Source organism: Peromyscus maniculatus, chromosome 1 (genome assembly GCF_049852395.1).
Source record: "Peromyscus maniculatus bairdii isolate BWxNUB_F1_BW_parent chromosome 1, HU_Pman_BW_mat_3.1, whole genome shotgun sequence".
NCBI lineage: Eukaryota > Metazoa > Chordata > Mammalia > Rodentia > Cricetidae > Peromyscus > Peromyscus maniculatus.
The window spans coordinates 8,709,406-8,727,842 of NC_134852.1; the positions used below are offsets into that span (position 1 = coordinate 8,709,406).

Consider the following 18,437-nt stretch of genomic DNA (forward strand, 5'->3'; position numbering starts at 1 on the left):
TCAAAAAGGAACTGCTTATTTTTCATTTGATGTAACAAATTTAGAAAAGTGTGGTCAGTAACTGAGACCTCACACATCCTGTGGGTCCTACTACGTCACAATTACCTATGGTTTTGAATGCACACAAAAAGAAAGCTAACTGGACTGCAGCTATATCAGCATTTAAAACCACAAAAAAAAACCCTTCCTGTGTTCCCAGTGTGTCCTAAATGAAAGCAAGTTATCAAGGAAGACAGAACTCCCACAAAAGCTAGACTTTCTCTTAACAGGAAGACTAACTTATTTTAGTGGCAGGCAAGGAATACCTCCTAAGCATTCTGCTATTGTGACTGTAACTGTCTGGAGCTGTGGGGTTTGGCTGCCTCTCTTCAACCAATGACATACTCTCTGGGTTTCAGGGTGAATGAAAATTATTGAGAAGAGACTGAGGGACAGAAAAAAAATATTTGAACCCTCAAGACTGTGATTATTTTGAAGAGAAAACATGTTGTGAATATACAGAAAGACAGAGGGAATTTTTTTACCTAGGTATGAGAGCACACACTGATAAAACGATGTGTGAATATGTGCATGTGAGTTCTGGTGCTTGTAAGAGAAGAAAGGGCATTGATTGGATCCCCTGGAGCTGGAGTCACAGGCAGTTGTGAGCCTCCTGCTGTGAGCACTGGGAACTGAAGTTGGGTCCTCTGCAAGTTCAGAACACACTCTTAATGGATAAGTGATTTCTCTAGCCCTGTACACTCACCATTCTTTACCAAGACACCAGAAATGTATTTTTATGTCGTGTTGTTTCACTTCAATGTTGAACGGTTGACATGGAGATATCTGAGAATGTTTAATATGTACAATTTGACAACTTGTTGTTGCCAATTTTCAGACATTTTTATTTTACACGGCTCTTTCCTGACTCTACAGCACTTGCTCTTTATTTCAGTAGGACATACACTATTCTCGACAATGATCCTATATAAGATGACTGGAATTATGTCTGGGTCTTCAAATTGATTCCTTTGATGAACCTGTCTGCCTTTCCACCAACACTGTGGTGTGTTTATTCAAATAGGTCTATAGTATGACTTGAAGTTAGGAGTGGTGAGACCTCCAACAGTTCTGTTAGTGTTCATGATAGTTTCTCTGTGTGTTTACATTAAATCCAGAAATTGTCTTTTTAGGATCTGTGTAGCATTGTGTTGAAATTTTGATGTGACTGTGTAGATGGGATTCTTTAGATTACTTTTGATAGGATGGGCTTTGTTTTCTATGCTATTCCTACTGATACATGAGCATGAGAGATTCTCCATCTTTTGATATTTTTCAACTTCTAAAACCAAATTTCAAATACAGCAAAAACTTACTTGCTTTGTTTGTTTGATTTTTAAAAAGTGGAATTTTATTATTCTAAATAACTACATGATTAATTAAGAAAATGAATAACTATAACCTGAAACTGGAATAATAGCAGTATAGTCATTTCAACTGACACATTAGGACTGTTCTTACAATATGAAAAATAATTATTTGACATGTTGCATAGAATGCCAGAGAAAACACCGAGTCTCGAATTTAAAAAGCAAAGGAACACGTCAAAACTTTTAGTACAATAATCAGATATAACCATTTTGAATAAATGAAGTGGGTTCAAGATGCAGCTCAGTTGTAGACATGATAACTACTTTTGATGAAAAGCTAGTCTGAACAATTTCCAAGAAGTTATGATCCACAAAGTCAATGACAAAAGAGATTTTTTAACTTAGTATGAAAACATACATTTTAATCAAAGCACTTGGGAGGCAAATGAATCTAAATTCGACCTAGCTTGGTCTACAAAGTGCAATCCAGTATAGCCATGGCAACAGAGAAAGACTGTCACCCAAAAAAATAATGAATGTAGCAGCGAGGGCGGATGTTTCTCTTGTTATGCCCTCCGTGTTGTGGTCAGGTAGACACCGTAAACCTCTAACGACACCCAATATGTTTTATTCTGCTTCTGCCACTTGCCATCCAAAGCAGCACCATGCTGTCTGTTCTCCTAAAGCTGATCTGTACTGGTGAGTCCTGCTGGGAATAGATGGCATGGAATAACAGGGTGGAAATATCATCCTGGGAGACTGAATCTGACTACAGCAGAAACACTGGCTTCCATGTTTTATATTAGTGCATGAGTTCATCTTAACTAAGTAAACTCTCATTCTAATGTACAGAGGCCCAACAGGGACAGGGATGTCAGATGGCCAGGCTAATGAAAAAACAAAGATGAGTTAATCATGAGTTTTTCTTTCCAGGTCTCTTGCTATTCCTGAGGACAGTGGCACAAGAAGGTGAGTCCATCTTTAAATATCGAGATACTCAGAGATCTGCCTACCTCTGCCTCCTGAGTGCTGAGATTAAAGGCGTTCACCAAACTGGGCTACAGAGAAAGTTCCAGGAAAGGAGCAAAGCTACACAGAGAAACCCTGTGTCAAAAAACCAAAAAAAATTAAATATTGAGATACTATCCATTGCAATAGATAGGTTTCATTCTAACAGGAGAGCAGGCATCACAGGGTGTTGGCTGGTGGCTTATGTGAGTGACTTGTTGGTGAGCCTTCTGAATTTTGAAATTAGGACTCTGAAAACCTGTCACTCAGTTCTTTCATAGATTGTCCCAGATACTGTTCTTGGCTGAATCAGACTTCAACTTTTATTGGATACACTTTTAATTTCTGGTTGTTCAACACAGGGTTTCTCTGTGTTGCCTTGCCTATCCTAGAATTTACTTGGTAGACCAGGCTACCATGAACTCAGATATTCACTTGCCTCTGTCTCCCAAGTGCTGCAATTAAAAGTGTGGGCCATAACACCCAGTAACTCATGACCAGACACTCTTTCAGCTTGAGGGATTCCACACACTTCCCTGAGTTTATTGTTAGGAACTCTGTCTGCTACAGTTTTTCTGAGAAAATTTTTATTATTTCTGAAGGAGACTGTTGTTGACATTTGTAGGCAGAGTTTTTCTTTTTTCCACTCAGCTGGTCATCATAGTCTCCTGTGTCTTGCAGGTGTTTGCTCCAAAGTCTGACATTAGCTGTACTGGAAGTCACTCATGTTCTTTTCCTCTTTGTCAATCTGATGTCAGGATCTCTCATGACAATTATATGCTTGGTGATCTTGATGATTGGATTTGAATTTGTTTCATGTCATTTGACCATCTTTTGCCTGACCATTTTCAGTTTTCTTCATGTCTCAAGAGAGTTGTACAGAATTTTCTCTAAGTAAGTTTTTCTCTCCTTTTTTCTAAGCTTTATTTTTCTGTCTTTCAGTAAATATTATAAAATTTCTTTGTGAATTTCATATAATATTTTAATAATATTCATTCTGCTCCAAAAACTCATTCTAAATGCCACCTCCATCCTCCCAAGTAAACCTCAATGTTCCTTTATCCTTTCTTGAATTTTTATTACATACAATTTGGAATTTGAATGGTTTCAATTTATTTTCATTGAATTTTCATTCAGGTTTTGTATTTACATGTCAGATCATGTAATTCACGATCTAAGCTCACTCACTTTCCTATATTATAATCAAGGAAACTGTTGGAATGTTCTCTTAACTTTTTAATGTTTATATTTATTTGGTGAATGTGTGAGTGTGAGTGAGTGAGTTTGTATATGTGTGTGTGTGTGTGTGTGTGTGTGTGTGTGTGTGTGTGTGTGTGTGTACATTCACCATGACACAAGTGTGGAGGTAGAGGAAAACCTGCTGGAATCAATTTTCTCTTTTTACCATGTGCATATATGCATCCTGGCAATGGTTTTCAGAGAGTCAAGACTGGCAGAAAGAGCATTTGCCCACTTAGACATCAAGCTGGCCCATATATTGTTCCAATTCAATAGCTGATTTTTTGTCTGTGGGGGTGGTTTACAAAATTTTTATGTTGTTGGTGATTCATTTCAAAATTTCAAAACATTTTCTACCCAGAGTTTCTTTTTTAATAGTTAGATTGCATATTTTTACTTTTATAAAAGATATTTTTCATTGTAAATTATATGGAGATTTCCATACATAACTATTCTGTTTACATCATTTCCACCCTTGGAATGTATCCAAAGAACGTGATGTCCTATGACATAAATGCTTATTACCTTATGTTCTTTGCTGCTCTATTTTCAATAGCCAGGACAAGTATACAACCTGAATGTCCTTCAGCTGATGAATGGATAATGAAATTTTAACACATGTTACTGTGGAATTCTGTTCAAAGGTAAAAACAATGGAATTAGCATTGACATAGATAGAACTAGGAAATCTCATACTGAACAAGATAACCCAGGCCCAGAAAAACAAATGGTATATTTTCTCTTTTGTCTGTGCCTGATAGCTCCAATGCTTTATTTGTGTGTTTTATTTTCCTAACAATTGACAAGAATTTTTTATTCTTCTTTCATATATTATATCCTACCACAGATTCTCCTACTTCCACTTCTCCAGCACACACACACACACACACACACACACACTACTTATCTTCCCCATATCCACCCCTCCTTCATTTCCCTTCAGAAAAGAGCAAGGCTCCCTGGGATATCAACAGATCAAAGCACAAAAAGTAACACTCAGTCTAGCACATATGCTTGTATCAACACTAAACAAGGAAACTCTGTAGGAGGAACAGGATACCAAGTGGAGGTATAAGAATCAGAGACAGCACCAAGTCCCAATTCTAGGAGTCCAAGAAGAACACCAAGCTAAACATCCATAACACATGTGCAGAGTACCTATCTTAGACTCATACAGGTTCCCTGATGAACTCTTCAGTCTCTGTAACTGAAGACCATGAGCTCATCCTAGTTGAATCCTTAGGTCATGTTCTGATGATGCCCTTGAACCCTCTGGCATCTGCAACCCTTCTTCCCATCTTCCATGGGCTTCCAGAAATACTGCCTAATGTTTGGCTGTGGATCTCTGTATGAGCTGCCATCTGTTGATATATCCAGTTTGATATTGTGGTCTTGGATCCACTTAGACAATGGTTTTGAATGGTGAAAGATAGCCATCTATTTGCATTCTTCTGCGTGTTGACATCCAGTTAGACCATTTGTTGAAGATTCTTTGTTTTTTCCATTGTATATTTCTGTCTTCTTTATCAACAATCAGGTGTTCATAGCTTTGCTGATTGACATTTTGTCTTCAATTACATTGTATTGATCAACCTCTCTGTTTTCTGGTTTTTTTGTTTGTTTGGTTTGGTTTGGTTTGGTTTGGTTTGGTTTGGTTTGGTTTGGTTTTTTAAGACAGTGTTTATTTGTGTAGTTGTGGTGCCAAATTTCATACATACAGAGAAAGCCGACAGCCTTGTGTTTTTCCTGATTTTAGTGGAATTGCTTTGAGTTTTTCTCCTTTTAGTTTGATGTTAACTAAAGGACTTCTGTATATTGCTTTTGTTATGTTTAAGTATGTTCCTTGTATCCCTCATATCCCTTTATCATTAAGCCATGTTAGATTAAGTTCAAAGTTTTTCAGCATCTAATATAAAATTATGTGGATTTTTTTTCAGGAGTATATGGTGGATTGCATTGACAGATTTTCATATATTGAAATACCCATACATCTCTGTGATGGAGTCTCCTTGATCACTGTGGAAATCCTTTAATGTGTTCTTGGATGTATTTTGCAAGTGTTTAATGGAATATGTTTGCGTCAGTGTTCATGAGAGATATTGGCCTGTAATTATATTTTTATTGAACATTGCATGATTTGGGTATCAGGTAACTGTGCTTTCATAAAATGAGGCAATGTAACTTCTGTTTCTAAGAATAATTTGAGGAATATTGGCATTATCTCTTCTTAAGTCTGTAAGAATTCTTCACTAGAATCTACTGACTCTGTACTTTTTTCTTTGGGAAACTTTTATGGAGAACTTCTGTTTCCTTAGGGGTTATAGGGCTATTTATATTGTTTATCTGACCTTGATTTACTTTTGAAAGTGGTAGCTAATGAGAAAATAATTCATTTTTTTAGATTTTTCAGTTTTGTGGATTACAGTTTTTTAATGTGTACCCTAGTGATGCCTTTGTTGTCTTAGATGTCTCTTGTTATGTCCCACATTTCATTTCTGATTTTGTTAATTTGTGTATTTTCTGCCTGCCTTTTAGTTAGTACGAATTAGGTGGTGTAGCTGAAAGTTTTCCCTGGTCCTGCCCAAACCCACAGACCCCACAGCAGATTATAAATTAATCATGGAAACTCAGCCCATTTCTGTTCATCTTTTTGTCGCCATGTGCACTGTGGCTTTACCTGTGTGCAATTACATGCTGCTTCCTGGACTGCAGGCTGTCATCTCCTGACTCAGCTTTCCTCTTCCCCAAAATATCATTGTCTGGTTATCCTGCCTATACTTCCTGCCTGGCCACTGGCCAATCAGCATTTTAATTATCAACCAGTTGGAGCAACAATATTCACAGCATACAGAACATCACACAGCAAGGTGGTGTCAAGTCTGTTGATTTTCTCAAAGAATGAACTCTTCATTTTACTGATTCTTTATATTATTTTCTTTGTTTCTCCTTTCTTGATGTCAGCCCTCAGTTAGATTATTTCCTGCTGTCTTGGATGTGTTTGCTATTTTTGGTTCTAGATCTTTCAGGTGTGCTGTTAAGTTGCTAATATGAGATCTCTTTAATTTATATATGTAGGCACATAAAGTTATGAACTTTTCTCTTAGCACTGTTCTCATTGTGTCCCATTGGGGTGGGTATGTTGTGCATTCATTTTCATTGAACTCTGTAATGTTTTTCATTTCTTTATTATGTTGGTCTTGGCCCAGTTTTCTTTCAGCCTAGCATTCTTAACTTTCTATGAGTTTGTAGGCTTTTTTATTTCTGTTTCCTAGAATTCCAGCTTCAATCTGGAATGTGGTCTGATATAATACAGGCGTTATTTAATGTTTCTTGTATCTGTAGAAGCTCGCTCTGTGAAAGAGTATGTGGTCAATTTTTGGAAAAAAAAATTCATGAGTTGCTGAGAAGAAGGTACATTCTTTAGCATTTGGGTGATATGTGATGTAGATAGCTATTATGTTCATTTGGGACACCATGTCTCTTAGGTCCAGTGTTTCTCTGTTTACTTTCCTCCAACAAGACCACAGCAACCCCAACAAGGCCACTCCTCCTAATAGCCCACTCCCTTTCAGGCCATTGCTTTTCAATTCACCACAGAAGTCTATTTTGTTAGATATTAGAATGGAAAAACCAACCTGCTTCTTATATCCATTTGCTTAGAAATTCTTGGACCAGTGCTTTATTCTGAGATAATGAGTTGATGTTTACCTTCAATATTAGGGGTGTTTCTTATATGGAACAAAAGGATGGGTCCTGTTTTCACACTATTTTGCTAGTCTGGATCTTTTTATTAAGGAATTGTGTCCATTGATATTGAAAAATATTAGTGACCGATGATTGCTAATTCCTGTTATTTTGGTGGGGGTAGTGGTTCTCTCTCTCTCTCTCTCTCTCTCTCTCTCTCTCTCTCTCTCTCTCTCTCTTTCTCTGTGTGTGTGTGTATGTGTGTATGTGTATGTATGTTGGCAAGTACATGAACATACATGTTCTTCCATTATTTGCCTTTATTAGTGTGAAATTATTTATTTCCTGTTTTTAGATCGGTGTAGTTAATATTATTGGGATGAAGATGTCTTTCTAGTATATCTGTAGGGCTGGATCTCGAGACAGATTTTGTTCAAATTGGATTTTATCTTGGAATATGTTGCTTTTCCCATATATGGTGATTGAAAGTTTTGTTGGATGGTAGGTCAAGAACAGTGGCAGCATATTGTATCTTGGGAAACTGAACCTACTGAGTTAGAGAACTACATGTGGTGGAGTGCAGCCTATCTGCTCTTCATGCTGGTGGAGTCTTCACCTGTTCTTCTGACTGTTCTGGCCTGTCCATGAGCAGCAAATATATGCTCATGTTTTGGTGGTGGTTTCTTATACTTCTGTAACTTAATTAAAAACACTCTGGGAATCATTCATCATGAGGTTTATAGGTCTCCCTTTTTTGTGTTTTCTTCTTGAGTCTCACCATTGTTCTCTGCAATGTTTTACATCTCTGATTTTAATGCTTACGCTCTTACACTTGGGTCTGTGCACTAATAATAATGAACTCCTCTACTATGTAGAGGAGTTCAATGTTGCTAAATAGTCCTTTACTATTTAGTATTACTGGTGATAGTAGTCAGGTAAACTTGTTGCAACCCTGGATTGAATGAATTTGGTGTCAGCTTCTATAGTTCGGCTAGGTTCCTTCCTGTATTTTGAGATCAGATGCTGTTGCTGGATGTACTTCCTGGTGCTTTAAGAGGCCTGAAAACACTCTGAAATAAAGAACAGTCTCTGGCTAGGGTCTATGTTGGCTGCTGGGTGGCCAGTGTTACAAGATGTGCACCAGAGCTGACTGGCAGTATAGCTTGGAGTCTACATAGTTGTGAATACAGAGAGTAGCTGTTGTCTCCTTCCTCAGGAGTATCTACAAGTTGGATGCAGATAAATTAACAAGTTTCATGAGCTGGCAATTATCAGTCCAAATCCATTCTAAATATACATAAACAAGGTGCTGAGCAGTACTAGACTCCCAATATTTCACATAAAAGGAGCCTTGAAATGATGGAGGAACTATGTATATATCAGCCTCTAGTTTATCATGCTTAGTGTATAAACATGATCCTGTATAACCTCATTAACTGAAAACTTTTAGAAAAGTACATAACAGGCAAATTAGTTCAAAAGACTCATTCCTCATCATTGTTATAGATCTTCTCAATTCTGTGGTCCTGTTGGCTATCTCTCCCTCATCCATGAGTTTAAGAACATTCACGATATACTTCTCACTGGAATATTGTTAGAATTCTGGAGTTGGTGCATCAAGAACTGTCATTTTCTGATCCCTTGATGGCATCAATTCTGATCTCTCATCTCAATCACATTCATCTTTCCTTCTACACTTCAGTTGTAATTTCTTTTTAAATTATATTATTTTCATGATGAAATTTGCTTCATTATTCAAAACTCAAAATTCTCAGCTAGAATATCTTAACATGAAAGATATATCATATATATATATATATATATATATATATATATATATATAGTATGTTGGATAACACCTACAGTCTTTGTCTTAGGGTTTCTATTGCTCTGAAGAGACACCATGACCATGGAAATTCTAAGAAAGGAAAACATCTGATTGAGGCTGACATACAGTTCAGAGTTTTTCTCAATTAAAATCTCGGTAGAAAACCAAGCAGTCAGGATGATGATGCTAGAGAAGGAGCAGAGATTTCTTCATTTTGATCCACTGGCAGAAGAAGGAGACTGTGTTTCACACTGTTAATAGCTTGAGCAAACAGACCACAAAGTGTGTCTCCACAGTGACACACTTCCTCCAATAAGGCCACACCTACTCCAATGAGGCCATGCATCCTACTAGTGATATTCCCTATGTGCCATGTAATTAAACAGAAGAGTCTATGTGGACCATAACTATTCAAAAAACCACAGTCTTTTACACTCACCATTTTAAAATGACTCTGTTGAGTACAACACATACAAATCTACTCAACTCATGAAAGAAATCCATGACAGACCAAGCAATAATTGCACCAAAGCACAACTCTGTGAATCTATAGATTTACTCTATTACTCATAACATTGTAGATTAGGGGATACTCACAGAAGCAAGTGTGACTGAAACCTCACTGAAAGCACTCCCCAATATGTGTGATTTTCATGAAGCCAAAACCCTGGAGCTCAGTGTACAACTTGCAGGCAGCCAAACAGGTCTTCAAATTTAGCATGCAGAACTCAGCTGGTCCAGTGTCTCACTCTTTCTATAGAGCTGAGAAGGACAACTGATGAACGTTGAATGTTTCACCATTGCATGACAGAGAAAGTTTGTTTACTTTCTGGATCTCCTGAAAATTTCAGCCTCTTACATTGAAGCAGGGATGTGTCAATTCAGAGAAAAATGTTATACAAAGGAACCCAAAGAAGAGAAAATTTGAGTCTCAGCTCTCAGGGATGAAGGAGTATCATTAAATATTTTCTCTGTGCATCCTTCTGCAGGATATCATGACAAGCCTATACTCTCTGCCTGGCCAAGCCATATTGTTCCTTTGGGACAGCATGTGGAACTTCGATGTGACTCTCATAGTGCCTATTACAAATTCAAGGTGTACAAAGAAAATGGTAATCCTATCCCTCAGATCCATGGAAGATCATTCCAGAAGAAAATTTTATTGAATCCTGTGACATCAGCACATGCAGGGACATACAGATGCTATGGTTTGAATTTTCATTACCCTATTAAAATTTCAGACAAAAGTGACCCTCTGAAGATCATAATTTCAGGTTAGAAATGATGTTTTGAGTGCCTTTCATTTCCCCAAATCTCCCAACCCTGGAATTTTCAGAAACAGTGTTAGTAAGAAGTTTGGACTTATAAAGGAATATTCAACACAGAGAAATATATAATGTTCTAGGCATAATAAAATATGAATAAAATATAAAAGTTCATGCATTTTTTCTAGTCCCTAAGGCTTCCTGTGTGTTAAATATGTCAAAAAAAATTGGGCTGGAAAATGGAACTCAGATCTTAACAAGTTGATATCAGGATGCAAGAATATCCTGAATTATTTCAGGTCTGTAGAACTATAAGTGTTGATATAAGAAAATAGGGGAAAATCCATTTGTGGGAAAAACAAGCATCATGAGGGAGACACTGTGTCCCAAACTCTGAACATGGAGGAAGGGTACAAGTGCAAAAAAATGCATGAGGCTCTAGAAGCTAGAAGACAAAAAATGGATACTTTCCTAGGGATTTCAGTAGTTACTATCCCTGAAGAAACCTGATTTATGCCATTTGGGCTTTTCAGAATTCTGATCTCCACAATACTTGTATTCATTTTAAGAATGAAATTTGTGGTAATTTGTTATGTTAGCATTTGGAAAGTAATATAGGACCTCATGTCAAGAACAATTTTAGAAGCATGGAAGGGATGCTCTGAGAGCAGTAAGGTCAGGATGCTAATCCATCAACATGTTGGGAGGAAACAATGCTTTTGATTCTGGATCAGGAATGCCTTATAGCGGTTTGAACCAAGCATAGGGGTAGAAGTGTTTCCCTGATAACCATGTTCACTACTAATTCCTTCATTCTGCCAAGGATTATACTTTATCCAAAGTTGCATAGAAAGGACACATAGAGCAGCCTGGTGTGAAAATTGCCATGTTTCCTGCACTTTACCGTCTTAGAAAAAGACAATAGGGCCTATGGAAGTAGGGTTCAAAAGACACATTCTCACAACAAGCCAGTGGGAAAATATTGTGGCAATCCTAGAGTCAGATAAGGAGGATATGGACACAAAGTTGGAGGAGTCTGTGTCGAAAGTTGAAATAGACAAGAACAAGTGCCCTGGAGCACTAACAGGGAGCACAGACCAATTGAGGGAGAACCATAGGTCTTCAGGGACACAGGGATTATGATCAGGTTCATACAATTTCTTTATTCCTAGGCATCTACAGGAAGCCTTTCCTTTTGGCCTTACAACCTCCCCTGGTGAATTTAGGAGAGAAGGTGACACTGGAGTGTCGATCAGAGATTATGTTTGACACCTTCGTTTTGACTTCACATAAAAATGGAACAATCAAGGACTCTTTCAAGCTTTCTGTAGAACATCATCTTGGGGGGTACCAGGCCAACTTCACAATAGGTCCTGTGATACCTGACCATGCTGGAACTTACAAATGCTATGGTTCTTACAATCACTCACCATATGAGTGGTCAGACTCTAGTGACCCCATTGATATAAAGATCACAGGTAAGAGGGTGCATACACTCTTTTCATTCTCTTTGTGATACAGAAAAATATTCTATACACTAAGAGCTGTGGGAGGTCTCAAGAAAATGAGTGTGGGAAATTTACATGAAGGCAACCTTGGTGAATATTTTACTGATATAGAGAATGAACAGAAATACACAAGAACAGACCCTTGGTTATAACATAAAGCATAGATACAGGGAGGTGCAAATGAGTCATAAGTAGAGGTAAACAGAAAAAGGCAATTAGGTGAGCATAATATGAACCAGAGAGAATGAAGTCTTTCTACTAACATTCAGAAATTTTTTTACTTCTACCTCAATAAGAAGTCTGTCAAGAGAGACAGACAGATCATGTGTCTGACCTGAGTCCAAATACATAATTGGGCTGGTTATTAATGAATCCTTATGCCTTCACACAGGTGGAAACCAGAAAAGACTGTGAATTAGTAAACATGGAATGTGTGCTAAGAGAAAAACTACAAAAGACAGAAGCCCAAATGGAAACTTTGAAAGCAGAGATGGAAAAATTATAGCAGATATTAAATATGTCAAGACAGAGCTTCTCTGACACATGATATGCCTGGCTCTCTTGGTAGAAGTATTATAAAGGTAGAAGCAAAAAACAAATTCTTAACTAAGTGCTTGAGAAGTAGATGACAGATCACACTTGAGCAGTACACACACTAAGAGTAACAATAGAGGGAAAATCACCATGGCCATTGTTCAAGAGAAATATAGATATTTGTGGAATATTCTGTACTTTGAAAAGAGAGATTAATTAACACAGATATGTAAACAGATACAAGACCTACAAAGAAAAATGAAAGTTACTAGGTTCTAGAATTTTATTATATATAGGATGGCAATATTATAGGTCATGATGAAAGATGTATGGGCATGGAGGAGGAAATGAGAGGAGTAAAGAGATCAGTAAATCTGGTACAAGGGAGGGAAGAGGAGAAAAATTAACAAAAGGAGCTGTATGAGAATGTTATAATGAAGAATTTTACTTGATATGCCAATTAAAACAAAATCATTATTAACTCTAATTGAACCCATTGACTTGCAAAACAATTGGAAAAATTGAAATATAGAGAAGACAAATTGTTAAAATAAATGAATGTAATTATTAGAAGTAGAAGTGCAATAAAGAATACTAGCCTTAATATTGTTAATATTGTACATCTATAATTATATATGTAACTATAATTTTTAAAAATATTAAATGATATATAGTTCAATTTCAAAACTTAAAACAAGCATAAAAATATATTAGCCGGACAGTGGTGGTGCACACCTTTAATCCCAGCACTCAGGAGGCAGAGGCAGGTGGATCTCTGTGAGTTCGAGGCCAGCCTGGGTTACCAAGTGAGTTCCAGGAAAGGCGCAAATCTACACAGAGAAACCCTGTCTCGAAAAACCAAAAAAAAAAAAGAAAAAGAAAAAAAAAAATATATTATGTTTTCATAGGAATATTTCATAATGAAATTGAGTCCTAGATAAAATTAATTATGCTCACAAAAATAAAGTTTAAAAGACAGATGGAAAGAACCCATGCAAATAGAGGTAGAAAATGCCATTAAGCAAAAATTGGGAAAAAATAGTCTATGACAGAGTGAGGTCATAGATTAAAGATGGTAACATAGAAATAAAGAAAGAGAAGGAGAGAAAGAGAGGAGAGGAGAAAGGGAGAAATAGATAGAGGGAGATGGAATGAGGCAGAGAAATCAAAGAAATAGATGCATGTAGAGGGAACACTGAGGAGTGAATGAACACTGGTAACTATCTAACTGTCTCTGGCTCTTTTCTTCCAGGTTTATACAAGAAACCTTCTCTGTCAGCCCTGATGGGTCCTGTGGTGATGTCAGGAGAGAACATGACCTTGACCTGTACCTCTGACCTTGAGTTTGACATGTTCCATCTGTCCAGGGAAGGGTTAACCAAGCGACATGAGCTGCCTTCAGTGCAGAACAACAATGGGACATTCCAGGCCAACTTCCTTCTTGGTCCTGTGGTCCAGGCAGGGAATTATAGATGCTATGGCTCTTTCAGGAACACTTCCCATTTGTGGTCATCCCCAAGTGATGCCTTGTACCTTCTTGTCACAGGTTAGAGAACTTTATATATATATATCTCATATCTTGTGACTAATTAAATACTGAAGCCATGTCTCAGAATCTTCCAATTGATAATAGAGAGAAAGTAGCACTGGGAGCTACAGGGAAGGACTGCAGTGAGTGCTAATGTCGTGTGTGTGTGTGTGTGTGTGTGTGTGTGTGTATGTGTTATTTATATGTGTGTATACATATGTGATATGTATATATTCACATGTATGTATATAAATATATATGTGTGTGTATATATGACATGTGTACATATACATGTGAACATGCATATCTTTAGACATATACATAACAATAATTTTCAGTGAAAAAAAGGCTATTAACTTAAGAATGGAGTGGGGATATGAGAAAGTTTGGAGGAAGGGTTGCTGTGAGGGACTGGAGAGAGGAAAGGGAAGGGAAAGAATTATATTTCAACTGAAAACCTTTTGCAAAAAAACATGGAATTTGGGACTTGGTAGCAGATTACAAAATAACAGACAGACAGCCTCCTGAACACTTCTTATACGACTTATATGTATCCATACTGGGATATCTATGAATAGAGGTAGATATTGTAATGTGTCAGGACAGACTCATTAGGGATGAGGTTCATATCAGTTTGGGCAGAGCAGAGATGGAGCAGCCCTCCCGACCTCTTGCTCACATAGAACTTCCCACAGCAGTCCTATGTATCATCAAAACTTGAAATCCAAGGAGAGAGCCAACACCTAGAAGCAATCCACTCGATGTCATCCTATAACTCTACAGGCTCAGGACTAAGAGGTGGAGTGGGTGGTGGCCACTGTCCAAATTTAAAAAGCTTTCCTTAAGGGGAAGGCAGACAGCCTCTGATGAACTTTCTCCCTCTCCTGTCCTCTTCTCTAGTTAACTCAGCAAGAAATTGCACTTCATGCACAGAAGTAGACTCCACAAAGGGTGAGTAATTGATTCCCCTCCTATTGTGGAAAATTAGGGACCCAAAGCTCTTTAGTTTATTTCTATTTCAACTCCCATCTTGCTCTGTATTCTTATCATCATCATCCCCCCTCTCTGATTCTTGATCTCTTCAACCTTAGATGTTATTTAGGAGCAGTATGGGAAATTTAAGGACTATTCATCTCTAATTTCTGTACCTGAGACCTTGGTGAGTGAAAAGGAGAGTAAACTTTACTCCCTTGCCAGGATCAATGAAGTTCTCATTCTAGCTCTGTTCCTCCTGGAGAGGAGGTGATGGGGACTGAAGAAGGAAACAAGTGAGCAGAAGGGAGGATTTTATATAAAAATACTACTTCTGACAAAATAGCCTTGACTTCGCTTTTTCCCTACAAGAGAATTCAATGTCTACTTCAAGGTGTTGTAGAAGTTGCAAAGCAGCTTAGCTGAGCACTGGTGTCAATCTCAGATGGAGAAACTGAACACATGATTTACACATAGGGTCCTGCAGGTTTCTGCCAATGGCATAATGCAAATATATCTTTGGATGTGTCACTTTCTGCTGGGCCATAGTCAATTTACTAGTAACAACACTCCTAAAACTGACTCGCCTCTGAATAGTTATCAGTTGTCTATACTACCTTGGCTAGGGGTGGGACTTCATGTCCACCTCCAGTCCCCATGCTAGGATTTTCTCTAACTTGAGCTTGCACTGGTCATGGAATTGCAGTCACATCCTCTTGTGGAGTTCATATATGTGTCTGCCCTACTGTGTCCAGAGACAATTTCCTGTAGTTATTCATATATATGTATATATGTATATATGTGTTTATTCCATATGTGTGTGTGTGTTTGTGTGTGTGGTGTATATTAAAACACAATACTCAGCATGATACATACATTATATATAAACATTACAATATATCAATATATAAATACTATAACACATACAAAAATAATAATCAAAGAAAAAGAAAATAACAACTTAAGAGTGGTGGGTGATATGGGAAACTTGGAGTAAGTATACCTGGGAAGTGCTGGAAAGATGCAAGGGAGAGTGAAGGGATATAATTTTATATCAATTAAAACTTTTTTAATAAAAACAGATGAAGTTTGAGTAAGGATATCAGACTACAAATTAATAGACCAGGAGCATCCCAAACAGTCCTGAACTTGCTTGGCCAGACACACCAGGACATCGTATGTACATACAGATATAGAAAGTGGTCAGGAAAGAATCATAATGGATGGGATTGGGATGAGTTTCGCAGAGAAGAGATGAAACAGCCCTCCTGATATCTCAATCACATAGATCTTTCCACAGTATTCCTATTGTCTCATCATAACTTGAAATCCAAGGACAGAGTGCCAGCCTCTAAGTAAACCATACGAAGGCCTCCTATGACACTGACACTCAGAACTAAGGGTAAAGTGGGTGCTGGTCACTGACCAACCTGAAAGGACTTTACATAAGAGGAAGACAGACAGCATCATTGACAACCTCTCTCTCTCTCTCTCTCTCTCTCTCTCTCTCTCTCTCTCTCTCTCTCTCTAACTCCTTTTCCCATTACATAGTAAACACATCCAAAAATTGTTCTTCCTGCAGAAAACAAGACTTCCAAACTAGTGAATAAATTATTGCTCTTTTTATGTAAAACTGGAGGTAAACAAATCTCTTGGGACCATGTGCTGTGTCAGCTGACTCACAGCTCTGTAAAGTTTGCCCAGGCACTTCTCTTCTCTGACTCTCCAACTCAGCAAAATCAGAAATTATTCACTGGCACCATGGGATCCATGGGGACTCTCAGTCCCTTATGTCTTCACTTGAGTCCCCTGTAAGTGAAGAGAAGGGGAAAATTTCTCTCTTCTAAATAAAAGTGAAGTGATAATTCCTCTCTATAGTTCAGAAGAGGGATGATCTGGCCTGAAAAAGGTAGGAAGCAAGCAGAACATTACTACCTCCCGGAGAGGAGGGGATGGGGCCTGAAGAAGGAAACAAGTGAGCAGAAGGGAGGATTTTATATAAAAATACTACTTCTGACACAATAGCCTTGACTTCACTTTTTCCCTTTGAGAGAAATTAATGTTGGTTCAGTGGTGTTGTAGATATATTAATTCCACAGGAGATTCAATGTACACTGATATGAATCTCAGTTAAGACACTGAACACGTGACCTTTACAATGTGTCCTGCCATTTTTCTGTCAGTGGCATAGGGGTGATGAGATGGAAAATTATGTATAAGTCACATGAAATAGAATTACTTACAAGTAAGATTTAAGAGATAAAAATTGAGGTTTCAAGTTATTGGAGTCTATCGGTCAAGGAATTTTGTGAATGACAATGCATTGCATCAATGCTTTCCTTCTGCACAGTGCTTCATGGAATATGAAAGACAGCCCATTATGGATTTTATACACTGAAGCCATAGGAACATACAGCTAAACTATATGGCATTTGTAGTGTAGGCAGAAACAGAACACAGGATATTCTGGAATGTTCCTCCTTACCTCCATTCATACCATATAGAGCACCTGTTATATTTATTCTTAGAATTTCATGTGAGAAAATGCAGAACACATAGTCATAGCACATATGCTAACTAAATCCCTATTTCTTATTACTTGATTTGCATTAGTTTTTTGAGAATTTCAACCAATAGGCTTTAATCATATACACCCCCTTACTCAAATCTTCCTGGACCTACCCAACCCAGCTGTTATCTCTTTTGTCCATGAAGTTCAATTTGTGATGTCCATATATTCATGAATGTGTGACCTCTCACTGGAGCATGGTCCACTTGCTTGTCACAACTCTCTTGGAACTGACTCACCTAACAGCTATCATTTGATTATAGCCCCTTGTCTAAGGGTGAGACTTCATGTCCACAGCCTCAGTGCATGCTAGGGTTTGGTATACCTTGCACATGTACTGTTCTTGTGCATGCTGTCACATCTGCATTTGAATTCATGTGTGCAACTTCCTTCTTGTGTCCAGTGGATACTATTTCTTTTTTAATCATCATAAACCTCATTCAGTCATTTTTGGTCCAACATTTTCACAATTAAGACTGATTATTTGTAGACTTAGATGTCATGTAAATGTCATATTTAGAGCCAAGCATTCCACAGTCCTTTATGCTCTGCACTGTGGTGACATTTTGTTCCCCAAATATTGTGCACCCTAATAAACACATCTGGGGTCAGAGAAAGGAACAGCCACTAGATACAGAGGCCAGAAAATGGTGGCACACATACCTTTAATCCTGGCATTCTGGAGGCAGGGATCTGACTGGATCTCTGTGAGTTCAAGACCACACTGGAAACAGACAGGAGTGGTAACAGCTTTTAATCCCAGGAAGTGATGGCAGAAAGCAGAAAGGCATATAAGGCGTGAGGACCAGGAACTAGAGCTGGTTAAGCTTGTAGACTTTGAGCAGCAGTTCAGCTGAGATTCATTTGGATGAGGACTCAGAAACTTCCAGTCTGAGGAAACAAGATCAGCTGAGGAATTGGCGAGGTGAGGAAGCTGTGGCTTGTTCTGCTTC

The 18,437-nt window shown here is 37.9% G+C and overlaps 1 protein-coding gene across 1 annotated transcript in view; it reads left to right on the forward strand.

Moving 5' to 3' along the window:
• LOC143271027 (killer cell immunoglobulin-like receptor 3DL1) overlaps positions 1 to 13,966 on the forward strand; it is a 32,274-nt gene extending 18,308 nt beyond the window's left edge. The window contains exons 5-7 of the mRNA XM_076562950.1: positions 10,098 to 10,220; positions 11,546 to 11,851; positions 13,668 to 13,966. Of these exons, the coding sequence (XP_076419065.1) occupies positions 10,098 to 10,220; positions 11,546 to 11,851; positions 13,668 to 13,966 (728 nt within the window). The remainder of the gene's footprint in view (positions 1 to 10,097; positions 10,221 to 11,545; positions 11,852 to 13,667) is intronic.
• Positions 13,967 to 18,437: the final 4,471 nt, after the last annotated feature.